The 16,303-nt window shown below is 41.2% G+C and overlaps 1 protein-coding gene across 1 annotated transcript in view; it reads left to right on the forward strand.

Moving 5' to 3' along the window:
• The window catches only part of map2k5 (mitogen-activated protein kinase kinase 5), a gene marked incomplete at its 5' end in the record, with an annotated part of 46,255 nt that overhangs the window by 206 nt on the left and 29,746 nt on the right, over positions 1-16,303 (forward strand). Inside the window, 6 exons of the mRNA XM_010776286.1 lie at positions 5,718-5,757; positions 5,852-5,920; positions 6,760-6,841; positions 7,958-8,019; positions 9,401-9,449; positions 9,555-9,628. Of these exons, the coding sequence (XP_010774588.1) occupies positions 5,718-5,757; positions 5,852-5,920; positions 6,760-6,841; positions 7,958-8,019; positions 9,401-9,449; positions 9,555-9,628 (376 nt within the window). The remainder of the gene's footprint in view (positions 1-5,717; positions 5,758-5,851; positions 5,921-6,759; positions 6,842-7,957; positions 8,020-9,400; positions 9,450-9,554; positions 9,629-16,303) is intronic.

Raw genomic sequence — 16,303 nt, forward strand, 5'->3', positions numbered from 1 at the left:
TCTTTCTTTTTTTTGGCCGTCTCGAGAAATTTCGAGCGAAAAGTTGAAAGTCACCTCATTCCGAAACCGTCAAAGGACCGAATAGGTGGGAGTTAGGTGTTTAACCATCTTGTCTAGATTTCTTTTGGGTCGATTTTTGTTTGTGTACGTAACATACACGTGACCTAAAAGGCGTCGTTGGCCCGTCGGGTTGCTTTGTACGGGAACTCGGCTGTTGGTGCGTCCGCAGAAAGGGGACGCCAGACGTTTAACAGATACCACAATGGCCGTGCCTTTTCCATCCGTATCGTTTGTAACATTTTTGTCATTGGTCTTTCTTTTTTTCATCGATTTTTTATTTCGTCGTAAAGAACACCAAGCGAACTTCTGTCGACGACAAAAACACCCCAATTAGACGGGCATTGTCAATTAACTTGGTTGTACAAGTTTTACGGGAGGTCTTGGAACGGAGATTTTTTTTTCTACATTTATGCTTAAACTTGCTTGAAAATTACAATTAAAAAAGTGAATGTAGGATTTGATATGTTTTACGAGACATAAGGGCAGGAATTCAGAGGGAAAGGAGCAATTTTGAGCTCTGCTCTTAAAAACTGCCTTTTTTTTGCGGTCATACGTCAAACGCGTCATATTACATCACAAAGGGGAAACATCTCTGCTCTCTGACCGCGGGTATAGTTAGTAGTTGCGTTGAGTTGAGCGGTTGTGTTTTAGTGAGCTGGTATTTTTCTGTAGTTTTACATTGCATTTCACCATTTATAATCATGGTGCAGTATTGTGTTTGTGCAGGTTGCACAAATACCAGCCTGTCAGGACATCGAGTCCACAGTAAAAAGGACCGGAGCTAGCGTTCGTTCCTGGGTGCGTTGTGCATCCAACTCCCTGCAGCACATACTCTCCACAGCTTTATCAGGAAACCGTATTACATCTCTCCCCCCCCTTCGCTGCTCTCTCTCTCTCCCCTCCGGTACACGGCACCGTAAGACATAGTGTGGAGTTGCATTAGGTAACGCTGTGGTGGCTGTACTGCTCCAGCCATCTCCTTTGTGTTTGTTTGTTCCCCCCTGTATGTGTTGTTTGTGTGTGCGTGGTGGCTGTCACTCCTGGCTCCCGGCTCAACCTCCACTCACCTGCTGCAATCAGCTGTGCACCCTCCCCGACTACACACCTGCTTTCCATCATGCCATTTACAACGGCATATCAACGGAGGCTCCACAACCTTTTTCCGCCAGATCGTCAAGTATCAGCCGTATCTCGCGTCTCTCCTCCGGTACACAGCACCGTAGTGTGGAGTTGCATTAGGTAACGCGAGATACGGCTGATACTTGCGCATTAGTTTCTGTTATGGATCAGTATCAACAGTCCTGCCAGTAACGTTACTATATTATCAATGCTACGTTAGTTATAGCCTGATATATGATAGCTAACTTTACAATGTTGTGATGTGACGTTAGCTAACATTCTGTAGCTAACGCCGGTCACTCACCAAGATAGCTGCCCAGTTCTCCACTGGTTCTCCTCACACCACAGCTCAATTTCTCTCCGATGGCCGTTATTTCTTCTAATCCTTGGCTGCTCCTGGTCTCTTGGACGCCTAGCAGGCTCATAATTATAAGGTTGTGGTCCGTCATATGCATTTGAAGATTCATGTTCAACTTCTTCTGTGTCTTCTGTGTCGAAACTAGCATTAGGATCCATGTTTATTAATACGTTACACCGGCCGCTCTCCCCCTTGTTTCCCCCATGTTACGTCACACGCGGGAGGTCACGTGCCGAGGCTTTTTTTATGCGGAAGTGAACATTTCTTACAAAAACGACGCCAGATGTCACTGTAGTGTATATTTCTGTATATTTTTTTGAAAAACTAGTGTATTCATCATTTTCCTACACATTTATTCACAGGTGTCTTTAACCTGGAAGTTGCTCTTTAACCAGTACATCAACTTCATCAAATATTGTGTTCTGCTTAAAGTGCTCAATTCACATGCAATAAGACAAAGGTTTTTATGTATTTATTGTATGGCTCAAAGTGAAGTTTGAACTTCAAGTTAGAAGATGTGTCGGGTCATGACTTTGGTGAGCGGTTGCTAGTCCCCCTCCATAGTGACGAAGTAGCAAGACGGGCTGATGTTAATGGTTTGCGGCCTAAACTAATCATAGCATGATGTGTTAATATTCACTCTGGTTTAAGAATGGCTGTTTGCTTAAATTATTGTTTTTCTGATTTAAAAAACTATTTTTGTTCACAAAACACTGTATACATACTCACCAACCGCTGAACCCTTTGGTCCAGCTTATATTAAGCTTATCACGTGTGAAAACACCATCAATAGCTCCCCTGCCTTTTAACCTCTTAGCCCATTTATGACCCAGAGCCATTTAGACTCAATTGGATGTTACCAGCACCTCAGCTCTCCATAGCCACACACTGACCTAGCAATCCATCAATGTCGGCCTTTGTTTTTTATTACACACTCTCAGAGGTCCATCGTGTCCAGCAATCTGACTGACTCCATGGCTTATAAATACAATAACAAGGACACACAGGCCATTTTCATGACTCATGGATCCAGTGGTGCAATTAAAACAAGCACATTTGCCTGACAGTGAATGTAGTGACATCTACTTAGACACCCATGGCTGTTCCTTCACTCTCTCAGCCCATTCTCTCCATTGATTTTGTTTTCCACCTCATTGAGTAGACTGTATATTGAACGGCCAAACCTCTTTGGTTAATTGGTGGTCACCTCGTATCTTGTATCCAAATATGTTCAGATTGTGGCAGTTGGGTGGGATATAGTTTTCCCTAAGCATCAGTGCAGCCTAGATTTCACCTATTAAAATATTAAGACTAGAAATTGAATTATATAATTGTATTTACTTGCACTATATTTTTCTGTTTATCTGTGTTATTGTGTTGGAGTGAGCTTGTGACCTAAGATTTTCATCGTCATAAATACACTGTAGCTATGTTCGTATGACAAATAAAAAAAAACTTGAAACCTTGAACCTTAATTAAAGGGAAGACTCTTAGGCTCTTTGAATGCTCTACATACAATAAGGCTAAATTATAAAAAAATGTAAGCGGAGAAAATTGACAACAATAATGAAAACACTACTAGTGTAAATTATAAAACCTGCAATGCACCGCACATTGCTGTTGTACGCTTAAGCAAGTTGTAACTTTTAGCAGCTTTTACTGTCCTTGCCAACACTGGCATTGTCCAGGAAGGTGACGTAGCTCAGGATGTTGTGAAGTCATCTCGTAATCATAAAGTTTCCTTTAGCTCGACACTGAACCCATTACCACTCCCTATTGACACCCTGGGTGGCAGCCCCTGTCACCAGTGTATGGATGTGTGTGTTTGTTGGCAGTTTCCAATCTTAAATGTTCTAATGTTCCATTCATAGAATTAAAGAATATCGTGTTTCAATTTTTTAGTGTGGTAAGATATAAAGACAACAGACCTTTCACTGTTGTCTAACATCTGAGATGCTGTATATGTAGTAAGCACTTTGTGTAAAGTTGTGTGTACATACATGTCTGTCTGTGAATATGTGTGAGGTTTCTGCCTCACCTGTGTCACTTAGGACACCTATTATAGCGGTATCAGGTGAGAGCGTCTGGGAGAGAGAAAGCTGTCCTGTCAGCCATGTGGCAGTGTAAACCATCACGTTAGCCCTGATCCAGAAGGCCAGTCTCTCCAACTTCAGAGACATGGAGAGGGGCCTTATGAATACTGCATGATGGAGCTTTTATTACAGAGCGAGCTGGAGTGTAAATAAGATCCAGGCAATGGGGCACGTTTACTGAGGTCAGATCAGGGGAAGTGGTGGGGGGTGGCTATGTAACCTTGTCCCCATGTCTCCCGCTGTCATAAGCCTGTCACTGTAACTCATAAAAGTCTGCTCGGCCCTGAGGGGGCCAAGGACAGTCTGAGAATAAAGCTTTAACCAAGCAGTAGTCACACCTTATCTCCAGGCCCTAAAACATGCCCATCACACGTATTTGTTAAAACTTTGGAAACTCTTCTATTCTATTTTACACATACATTTAATTCATATAGAAAGAAAACCTGCTTATTGTGCTTGAATTTATATTATGGGAATATTTCTTTATATTCCTATGTTAAACATATTTAAGACACATTCAATGAATGGCTTTAATGTCTGTTTGCCTTGATCTTACTATGGCCAAAGTAAATTGCAGACAGAAGGGATATTTTACATGAAGGTGCATACACAAAAAATGTACGCATACAAACTTGTACACAAGGTGTCCGACGTACTCTTCTCATGTGTCAAAGCAGTAGTTAGATGCATTCTGTCACGAGCTGGGTTTGTCTTTCAGCGCGTCTAGACTTCTCATTGAGAAATACATGTCGTTCAGCACGGAGATGACTTGCTTTAATCTCTTTTCAGGCTGCTTCACACACACAACCTGCCCAGCCAGTACTTAACATGTCTACCCCTGCAATCCTGCCTCAATTAACATTTTCATCTTAATTAAGAGGCAGCACTCATGCTTAACTGATATTGATTGTAGCTTAAAGGAAGATCGAGACATTAAAATGGAAACAAGGCCGTCAGCCTTATGTGCATAGAGCTTTTTAACAGAGAAGATGACACCTAAGATCAAAAACACTCATGGGCAAAATAAACTGAAAAATAACTGTCTTTTACTATTACATGTCCCACTTTCAGCCTTTTGTTTAGACTTTTGGTAATAGCTAGTTGATTATTTTCACCATCTCTGCAGTTTATGTTGTTTTCGCCTTAGCAACAATCAGACTGTTATCAAAGATGTGTAAACAACAGCTCACATTCAGCACTGCACAGCTACTTCCAAAGCCCAGTGTTTGTTCTAACTCTAAATACTTGACATGGCACTAATGCATGGCTTTAATTAAAGGCCCTGTCCTGTTTTAAGGTGTCTGGCCGAAGAGCAATGTGATACTCTAATCTAAGACGCATTAATCACACCTTGCACGATACGCGTTCTCTGTGCCCCACGGACAGCTGAGTAGCCAGGTATCACATTCACGAAGCCCTCTCGAAAGCTAACCGGGCCGTGTGACGTACGCGGCCCCCTCCTCATCCCCATCACCTGACAGCTGTTGGACAGTATTCGTCCTTGAGGATTGTGTGTTGAGAGGTCCTGAGATATTGTCACTGGTGCCGTAAACTAACCTTCAAGGGCTGTAACTAAAGCCGGTGTTTGGCATAAGGAGTTTGATAATTAAGTCATTATGAGGCCAGTCTGGGGCCGCTGCTTCACTTGCAACTCAAAACTCTGTCTGGAACAGCGAGTGATAGGGCTGACTGGATCTGGTTCTGGGTGGTGACCTCTGACCTTTGAGAGGAATTAGAGTGCTATCTAGTCATGTTAATTTTAACTCTAATAAGACTTATCAACTAGCAGATCTATGGAGTTTTTATTGCATCGTCCTTTATTACTATGATGTAAACGTTATCCACAGGTGTACTACATTGTTATTACAATACTTGACCATTTGTAAATTATTGAGCACAGCGGGGCAGGGTGAAAGGGATTTTCGTGTATGGGAAGTATAAATGGACCCTACATTAATAAAGAAATATTATGATCAGAGTTATTTACTTGGAATATACAACAATTAACTAAAGACCCTATTTAAATGAAAAATGAAAAACAGCCTTCTACAATTTTTTGTTTTACATCTTCATTTTTGTATCTCTAGAGCGTACCATGTTCTGGGCAAGCGGGTTTTAGCTGTCAAGGTAAGAACTCCTTCAATGTTGATGATCGTAAATGCTCTTTAAAGTGACCTAAGCATAAACACAACTTACATTTTTTATATATGTTTCATAACAGGTAATTCCTCTGGACATCACGGTGGAATTACAGAAGCAGATCATGTCAGAATTAGAAATTCTCTACAAGGTAAGTTTTGATTTTTTTTTTGAATACCCTAAACCGGATCTACATTGTAAATAAACCACGAGTCTTACCAATGAAGCAACCTATATCGCCTCTGGTCTTACAATGTAAGCAAGGGATTAGGGAACACGGAAACACACGCAAGACACACGTGGACTAGGCATGTGACTTTAATGATCACCTCCTTGGAAACTCTTAGTATGCATATAAGGAGTTTGTTTGTGTTTCCCCTAAAATTCAGAGGCCAAATCATTGTTTGGACAATTTTCTCTTATAATGAGCACGAATGCATTGTGTGTTAGGTTGTGGTGAGCCTGTAATAGGGAACATCCACTGGCCTGTACTCAGTATATTGATGTGTTTGGTCTGCTAGCCCTCTTATCATGTAATATGTATGCAAATAAATGATATATTTTTCCAAGCATAAACATCTGATGGACTTCAAATTCATGCTGTTGATGATTTTTCGCACTGACTAGAATCAGATTTTTTATCTTCAAGATCAAATTGTATATTTTCTACTTTTTAATGTTGTATTATTTCTATTTCGAGATTTTACATTTTAAAATAGTTTATTTCTACTCTTTTAATGTTTTACTTATGTGCAATGCCTTGTTTTTTATGCTGCTGCAAGGCAAACATTTCCCAATTTGCGATCGATAAAGTTAATCTGATTTTAAAGCGTTAGACGAACATGAGAAAATGTCTACGATTTAGCTCCACTGTAGCCCTTTTGCATTCAAACCTGTAATGAAATTATCACTTTTCACTCATTTAATATCAAAGAAACAATTTTTTTGCATGCTCTTTAATGACCTTGATATCTCTTCTCTTGATTGCAGTGTGATTCGCCGTATATCATCACTTTCTTCAGTGCCTTTTTTGTAGAGAACAGGATATCCATATGCACAGAATTTATGGACGGTGAGTTTCTCGATGGCTCGAGTCAGTAGATCATGTGTTTTATGGTTTTAGCCACAGCTGTGTAGAAGAGACTTTGGGGAGCTGTTCTCTGTCTCTCGGCTGTGTATCCATTTACACTTCTGCAGATCAACAGAACGTCTTACGCTGTGAGCTGCTTAGCATGCCTGTGTGCTAAAAGCTACGAGGGCGCGATAGATCTCGACTTGAGTGCATTTGTAGGTGCGTTTGTACGCGTGTGTATAGACTGGTGTGAGATGAGGGACTTGCTATGTTTTAAGTTGCGTGTGTTTGTCAGTGTGTGTTAATGCAGTGATTCCCCTGTTTCACACATCAACTAGGATGTCAGCAAAGTCTGTCTAACCTCTCAGCACTCTTTGCTTCATGACACATCTGATCAGTCACTTCCAGTTAGTCTAGAAATGAGGGTGAAAAGTTGACGGCTTAAAGAAACATCAATGACTTTGTCCTTTTGTTTCTTGTTTTATTCATATGGAAAACAAGTGTTAAAATTCAATATCATATGAAGAAACAGTTAATATATGAATTATAACTGTGTAGAATCACTATAGTTTTAGGTACATGTTCTGTTTCTTTGTCTGAATGTCTTTCATTTTGTAAAGCACCTTGAATTGCCTTTTGTTGAAAGGTGCTATATAAATAAACTTGCCTTGCCTTACATTTTGAAATATAACAAGTATGTGTCCTCTACATTTAAACAGTCTTACATATTATGCAACAGACAGCTTTGCAAAGAAGGTCCAATGACTTGGAAACTTTGGAAAAGTTATTATTATTTTGTTTTTTTTGTATATTTTATGTGTTTATGTTTTGAACAATACAAGTTGTCATTGAAACATTTTGGGATTGGCAGTTCTGCATTCAGAAGTGCTCATCGTTCTCCCTAATTATGAATATGTTTAAAAAATATTTTGTGTGAATGTTCAGTGTAAGAGAACCATCATGTCTTTGTTTGGGACATGCTGCTTCTGAATCAGCACGGCTGTTTTATGTGCGAAAAAAGGCAATGAGGGTATTTGTTCAACAAATACCCTCATTGCCTTACCCTCAATGTGTAATGCTGTATCACTGCTTGATTAAATAATTTGTCTTTGGCAGGTGGTTCTCTAGACGTGTACAAAAGAATTCCAGAGCATGTGCTGGGGAGGATCGCAGTAGCAGTAAGTTTGAATGAAATACTTTATCTCCCTTTCAGTAGTTTGAATACTAAGTAAACAGCATTAGACTTAACAGGTATCCCTTAGAGTCTTTCAAAAACAATTTTTTTTATGTGAGATTGTCCCATGTGTTCCTAGCATCAACATTTTTAAATGCAACCTGTTATTTGTTTATGGGATGCAGAAAGCCTTAGGGAAAAACTCCTTTTTATTAAGGAAATAAAACAAAAGAGAACCACAGGTGTGAATTGTTTAATTGGTTTCTATTTGGTGAAGTGATGGACAAAGTCAGTGTTGTATCTCCCTCTCTTTCTGCTCTCATTTAAACTAGTATTTTGACAGAAATGGCCTTTTCCAAACTCATTACCCTTCTCCTGTCGTCTCCGTCTCCCGCCCTTTAACTTTGTCCGTAATCAAACAATGACAGCTATTTAGTCAGTGTTAATTCTAATTCACAGCTTTCCCTCCTTCCCACTGTCACAGTTGTTAATTATCACAAAAGGGAAAGCACCAGAGAGGGTGTGAGTGAAGCTGCACGCTGCAGTATTTGCACTCACACCACCACCTTTTGAGGCAGCGGGACTTCAGACAGCGTTTTGCTTTCTTAATTTAAGTTGCCATGCTTCAGAGATAGATGTCAGCAGTCGAGAGGCAACAATCAGCTCCCGCATCACTTGAAGGAAAGCAGGATTACTCATTGGGAAAGGAGTAATATATATATACAAAAATACAATCATTTTATGGCTGCACAAATGAAAAAGTCTCCTATCTTACCCACTTTACTCTCAGCAGTGTGCGTTTTCCCTTCCATATCTACCCGAGTCATTTGTACATGTTAAAACCCTAACTAGGTTCCCTAACAAACTGAATTGTTCTCAATGTGAAGGAGCAATTACCGAAGTCCTTCCTAATTGCTCAGCTCCTAGGAGACAAATCTCCCTTTGAAGAAACACTTTCTTGTTTGCTTGTATCTGCAGTCTTATTATTTCAGTGACTACCCAATTCTTTGAGCAGAATGGAGGACCGTAACAAAGATTGAGCTGCAAATTTCGAGTTCGGACTTTTCTTTTTACCCCACAGTCCAATACACAGTCTAAACAAGTTCAGCCTAGACACCTACCTAACTGTAGTGCATTTTAGGATCCTTTACCCTGGTATTAAGACTTAATTCTTCTACATCAGCCAGATCCCCCACTCATCTAGGCTGAGTGAGTAGGAGTAGTAAGTAGGGGGATCTTGGCAGGGAGAATTATACGATTACCAATATCAACTACAATAAATAGATATAAAAGCCTACTTAGCTCTGCCTTACCGTGATGTAAACAGGATCATTGCCATTTTGATGCCAAAGTTAATCTGTTTTTCCTCTCATCTGTGCCTTCAGGTAGTCAAAGGGCTGACGTATCTGTGGAGCCTGAAGATACTTCACAGAGGTGAGTAAGGTAGTGTGCGGGAGCTGTGTTATTAAAAAAAGAGTTGATAGCGACAGGCTGTACAGTGCTGATGCTGCAGTTCTATCAAGCAGTTTGTCTCCGCAGATGTCAAGCCTTCCAATATGCTGGTGAACACCCGAGGACAAGTCAAGCTCTGTGACTTTGGTGTCAGCACACAGGTACACTGGTTTGTTTATGTGAGCATGAAAGAGAGCGAGAGAATGGTGTGTGTGTGTGTGTGTGTGTGTGTGTGTGTGTGTGTGTGTGTGTGTGTGTGTGTGTGTGGAAAAATCCCACACACGCAAATTATTACTACCCTGATCTCACACACACACAAGGACAAATTTTCATAACACATCGTATGCCATGTCCCAACAAAACTCCTTTGCAACTTCCAAGACAGGGAATACTGAATAGCGAAACGTTATGTGTGTGTGCGGGTGTGTGTTACTGATCCGATAACGACGATGGGTGGCGAAAAGGGGGTGTGTAGAGGACTTTTGATATAGTTACTCCGAAACCGGACCACACACACCACACACACACACACACGTAGTCACACTACACACACACACAACACTCACACCAATACACACACCACAACACACCCTCCACACACACCACACACACCACCACACACACACACACCGCGTATTAATATTGTTCACTAAAAAAAACCTCACCTCGACGTCTATGATTAACCACCACCCTGCACGCCCCTCTTCATACTCGCAACTCTGGCTTCTGAACCCTACGCTAGGAGGTCTTACAAAACTTCAACTTTTACTTCGGTCACTAACTATTCCAACTGCTCTAAGCGTGTATATATGGTACTATGAAGGTCCTCATAGTAATGTCAACTAACTGTACGTAAAGGACTCTGAATAAGGATTGGAATTGGATAGTTGTACGACACTCTAGGATTGGAAATGGCGACTTAGGATTGGTTCAGAAGTGGGATTTTAATTATAAGGCGGAGTACCACTGGAGGTTAAAGAGGGGTAGAGTTCCGTTACGCTCAGCGGGTAGTGCTCGTACACCATGTTCCTCTGAAACCTCGACAAGAGACAGAGCAGCCTGTCTAAATTCCAGGGGTGTTCATGGTGACACATTACTGATCCGGTGTGGTTGGTGTGTGTGTGGTGTGTTGTGTGTGTGTGGGTGTGTGTGTGTTGTGTGTGGTTGTGTGTGTGTGTGTGGTGTGTTGTGTGTGTTGTGTGTGTGTCGTGTGTGTGTGTGTGTGTGTGTGTGTGTGTGTGGTGTGNCAATGCTGCTGTGAAAAAAAGAAGCTATATCCATGTTGGATAGAATATCCAATTTAAATAAAAAAATAACCTTAAGGGACAACTTGAATGCTTTTTTTTTTCTTAATGCATTGCATAAAGATCGGATCGGGAAAAATCGGTATCGGCAAATTGTCAAAATCAAATGATCGGAATCGGATCGGGAGCAAAAAAAGGTGATCGGGACATCCCTAACCGAAACGTTTTTGACCTCAAAAATATTTTTTTTACGTCATCTATATTACTTTATAAATGAGTTGCTCAGTAATGATATACAACTTTAAATGTTAACATCTACTGATTTGTTGGGTTTCTTTCCTCATTGTTTCTTAAAATCCAGCTCAAATGTAATTGCCGCCCTCTAAAGTAACTTCCCAATCCCATCAAGTCTTAATTAGCCCTTTAAGATGGGTTTATCTCACTAATCCCTATCGCAGCAATCTAAATCTGGTTACCTCAGGTTACCTCCTGGCAGCCTGCCTTTCACGAGACGGGGAGAGATATATAATGAACACTTTGTTCTTAAAGCATGATGACATAGACATATTTTTCAACATATCAACACTACCACTTTACACTTTTTGTTTGACTAACATTGAAAGTAAGTCCTGACCATGTTCTGCATATTAGCATTGGTCACCTTTTTGTGTGTCATTGTCCTGCAGGCTTAATGTAAGCACCACTCGGACTGCTCCGTCAGTCAAATGAAACTTTGTTGCGGTTGATTAAAGCAACCGAGTGTGATGCTCTATCAGCCCGGGGATTGCCTAATTGACGGCTTCCTTTCACTTTGCCAACTATCCTTTCTGGGTGAGAGGAAACCACTTTACTTAACGTTGGAGCTGGATTATACGAGATTTCAATGATTAGCCTTCATGTGAACTCAAATGTCAAAGTGTTTTGGATTTCAATGTTAGTAACCTCAGTTTAAAGATGTTATCCTATTAATGTTCTCTCTTATGTGCTGAGAGAAACCCAAGTATGTTTTCATTGAATTACTTCAGTACCTAGTTGCGTACTTCCACAGTGAAAAGCAAGTCGTGATGTAGCTATTCGCTTGTTTCCTGTGTTGATCATTAGTTCTTGAGCCATTATGAAAACACATGCACTCCTTTTGTGTAAGGGAGCACAGGTGTGTTTTTAGAACACTTGAATTGTATAGTGATGTAAATGTCACACAATGATCAATCTGTGTGTGGCAGCCTAGGGCATGTCTGGTTTTAGAGGGCTGTTGCTTTCATTATCATGTTAATTGATGGTGTATTTTTTTAAATAAAGGGTAGTTTATTCTACCCTCATTGATAGAAATAAGACAAAATATTAGAAAACACCTCTCAGTTTGTAGTTGAAGCTCTCCACTGTCATGCAGCTTTCCTCATCGTAGTGTTAATTTTCCCCTAACTCCATATGGTACTGCAGACAGTTCACCTGCAGGCTGTGGCAGAGCGGTGTGGCGAGAGCGCTCGGATCCAGCTCGTCAGGCGCAGCCAGCCAAAGTCCTCGGGCCTAAACTGTCATTTTTGCAGACGCTGGCACAGCTGTAGCCCCTGCTACACTTCACGGAGAACATTTTAGTACATACTGAGGGAGGAGTTGGAGAAGATGAGAGAGAATCTGTGGCATCTTGGTGGAAGATACCGGATGAGTTATTAAAGTTGGGTTTTGGCTGTCCATGATTTTGATTTTTGAAAAGTAAATGTTAGCATTGTTTGGGGTCTTAGCTTCAGCCTTTACATTCTGAGTATGAGTTTGTGATGCTTTCATTTGATGCATTATCCCTCATCTCTTTGTGCAGCACGCACAGTGGAATCATCACCTCATGTTTGTCATGATTAGAGATGGTCTCTTTAATTCCACTTCACCACATGTCGGGATTCATTTGCGTCCTTTGTCAGGAGTTAATGGAGTTTTTGCGCGGCTCGCTCTGAAAGTCTTTGAAGACACCAGATCCTATGTGATGTGTATACAGCCGCCAGCGCTATTGCTTCTGATTGATTTGTTTGCTTTATGGTTGTTTTTGTTTCTCTCCATTTTGTCATATTTTTCTCAAATTTGAATTAATTTTTGGATGAACTACCGTGTCAGTTATTCGTGTGTATGTTTCAGGAGCTTCCATTACACATCACTGCATCCATCAAACGGCAGAGACGCTTTCCCTTTGCTACTCTATTTTTCCCTCTCAAATGAAGGGGAAAGAATAGTTTTGTAGTTCTGTATGCGTGTGGTTAACAATGTTTGCTGTCATCTTTCAGCATCCTATACCCGCTCCACAGCTCCAAACTTGTTTGTTTTTGCTTGGTCACATGTCCTTCTTTAAAGATCATCTTGCAGGTTTTTTTTTTTCTACATTTATGCTTAAACTTGCTTGAAAATTACAATTAAAAAAGTGAATGTAGGATTTGATATGTTTTACGAGACATAAGGGCAGGAATTCAGAGGGAAAGGAGCAATTTTGAGATCTGCTCTTAAAAACGGCTTTTTTTTTTAAGGTCATACGTCAAACGCGTCATATTACATCACAAAGGGTAAACATCTCCGCTCTCTGACCGCGGGTATAGTTAGTAGTTGCGTTGAGTTGAGCGGTTGTGTTTTAGTGAGCTGGTATTTTTCGGTAGTTTTACATTGTATTTCACCATTTGTAATCATGGTGCAGTATTGTGTTTGTGCAGGTTGCACAAATACCAGCCTGTCAGGACATCGAGTCCACAGTTTCCCTCACGGGAAAAGGACCGGAGCTAGCGTTCGGTTGAAGCCTGATATATGATAGCTAACTTCACAATGTTGTGATGTGACGTTAGCTAACATTCTGTAGCTAACGCCGGTCACTCACCAAGAGCTATCTTGGTGAGTGACCGGCGTTAGCTACAGAATGTTAGCTAACGTCACATCACAACATTGTGAAGTTAGCTATCATATATCAGGCTTCAACCGAACGCTAGNTACATCTTTATCACAGAGAGATCATGTCAATACTTGTGACATGGCTGCTTTCCTCTGAACACATCTATTATTGTTATAAATGTAAAAATATTAGTGGTTATTGAACAGGGACGGATCAATAATGTCAGCCGGGAGAAAAGAGACCAGGGAATGTCCCACTAAAACTAAAAGGTAATTTTAAAGCACAGGGTGTCAGTCAAGCTACACATAAATGTATCTTCAAACTCAATTTGGACTGTGTTATTACAAAATAACAGACCACTTTTGCCATAATTTAGTGTCACCTCCATCAATATCCTACACTTTTTTTAATGTACAAATTCCAGCTATAGTGTGAATTAATATATACTTTGTCCCACCTCCATGAAAGAGATTCCCACACTCCAGACATCTGCGTGGATACCATACTGCTCTCCCGATATCCTCTCTGGCTGTGGAACACAGAAAAAACAACAAAAACCATGAGGACAAACTTTGTGAATGACAATTACCTCATCTACTTATACAACTTTTAAATAACTTGAAACAGAGGAGGAACTGAGAGGATCACTTACTGCCATGTATGCATTTGTTCCAACATAGGTTTTGGCAATAGAATTCACCAACTGCAAAACAAAAGATGTAACAGTGGATAAGCAGATAATAATGCTGCAGTCAAAAATAAATATGACTATTCCATTGACTTTATTAAGCATTGTTATAGAGTCATTCCTCTGGTGTCCTATATATGGAAAAATAGAGATAGGAGTTGGACCTAAATTGCATCTAAATGTATTGATATGTCAGGTTGATATGTTGGGATGCTCCCAACCCTTGCAAAGGGGAACAGGAGTACGACAAGGAGACATTGGTGAGTGTGTGTGCGTGTACAATGCCCCATGCCATCAATGACAGGATTGTGATAATGAGTGTCTGTTCCCTCATGGCCTACGACGTGAGAGGGGGGAGCATAGACTGTATAGGGGGGAGGGAGAGTGTGTATGTCTGAAGAAAACGTAAACAGAAACATAGAGTTAAAAAAGATTGAGGGCAAGTCAATGTTACGGTGTCCAGCTATCCGTGCAGGGTGTACAATTCACCTTGTATCTTTTAAGGAAGTGGAGGTTAAAAATGGATGAAAGGAAATGATTGTGTGTGTGTTTGTTTAAAAGAGGGACACAGTCCTCAGGGTTGTTTTGGGGAACGTTGAAGGTCTGTCCCTTATGATTTCCTTTCAAACACACACACGCCCACACACAATGACTAGGCTATTGTCTGCTACCCACGCTTTCCCCACATCTCCTGAATACATATCAATGAGGCTTTGCCGTGTGTGTGTGTGTGTGTGTGTGTGTGTGTGTGTGTGTGTGTGTGTGTGTGTGTGTGTGTGTGTGTGTGTGTGTGTGTGTGTGTGTGTGTGTGTGTGTGTCATAATTATAACAAGTGATTTTTTTTGGAGGCTGCAGAACAATGGTGGTGGAGGGGGGAAGTTAATGTGAGAGGAAGACCCTTGGGATCGCCTCAATGTTTTGAGTTGAAAATGAAGCCAGTGATTGAAATGTTGACCATATGCGCACATATACCATGTATCACTTCAGGGGACATTACATTGACTTACATGCATTTCCTGGAGACTTATCCTAACCTTAACCATCACATGCCTAACCCTAACCCTTACCCTAATCCTAACCAAGTCTTCACCCTAAAATTAATGATTCCCCTCATGGGGACCTCCAATTTCTCCCCATAAGGGAAGCGAGTCCCCACACGTGACTGTGTAAACAGATTTAGGTCCCCACAAGTATAGTAATGCTACTGCCTTAGCCACACCACACACACACACACCACACACACACACACACCACCCACAACACACCACACACACACAACACACCACCAACACACACACCACACACACACACACACACACACACACCACACCAACACACACACACACACACAACCACACACAACACACACACACACACAACACACACACACACAACACACACCACACACACACACACACACATTCTCCTCGCTCTCTTCTCCTCGCTCACATAAACACCACTGTACTTGCTGTGCTGACACAAATCCGCGCTCTCGCTGTCTCCGGGCTGTTCACAGCATATTGGAAGGCTTGACCTCTGCGAGACAAACTGCTATGCATAGCACTGCAAGCATCCAGCACTGTACAGCTGTCGCTATCAACTCTCTTTTTCAATAACACAGCTCCGCACATACCGTTACTCACCTTCGTGAAGTACTTCAGGCTCACAGATACGTCAGCCCTTTGCTACTGAGGCCAGATGAGAGGAAAAACAGATTAACTTTGGGCATCAACAATGGCAACGACTCTGTTTACATCACGGTCAGGCGAGCTAAGGTAGGCTTTCTCACCTATCTACCTCTTATTGTAGTCTGGGATATTGTAATCGTATAGATTCTCCCCTCAAGATCCCTACTTAACTACTCCCTACTCTCGCTACGATGCGTGGGGGATCTGCGCTGATGTAGAAGAATTTAAGTCTTAATACAGGGTAAAAAAGGATCCTAAAACTGCACTACAGTTCAGGTTAGTTCAGGCCTGAACTTGTATTACGACTGTCGTAATTGGACTGTGGGCGGTAAAAAGAAAAGTCCGAACCTCGT

Source organism: Notothenia coriiceps, unplaced genomic scaffold (assembly GCF_000735185.1).
Source record: "Notothenia coriiceps isolate Sejong01 unplaced genomic scaffold, NC01 NC01_scaffold00016825, whole genome shotgun sequence".
Taxonomy (NCBI): Eukaryota; Metazoa; Chordata; class Actinopteri; order Perciformes; family Nototheniidae; genus Notothenia; species Notothenia coriiceps.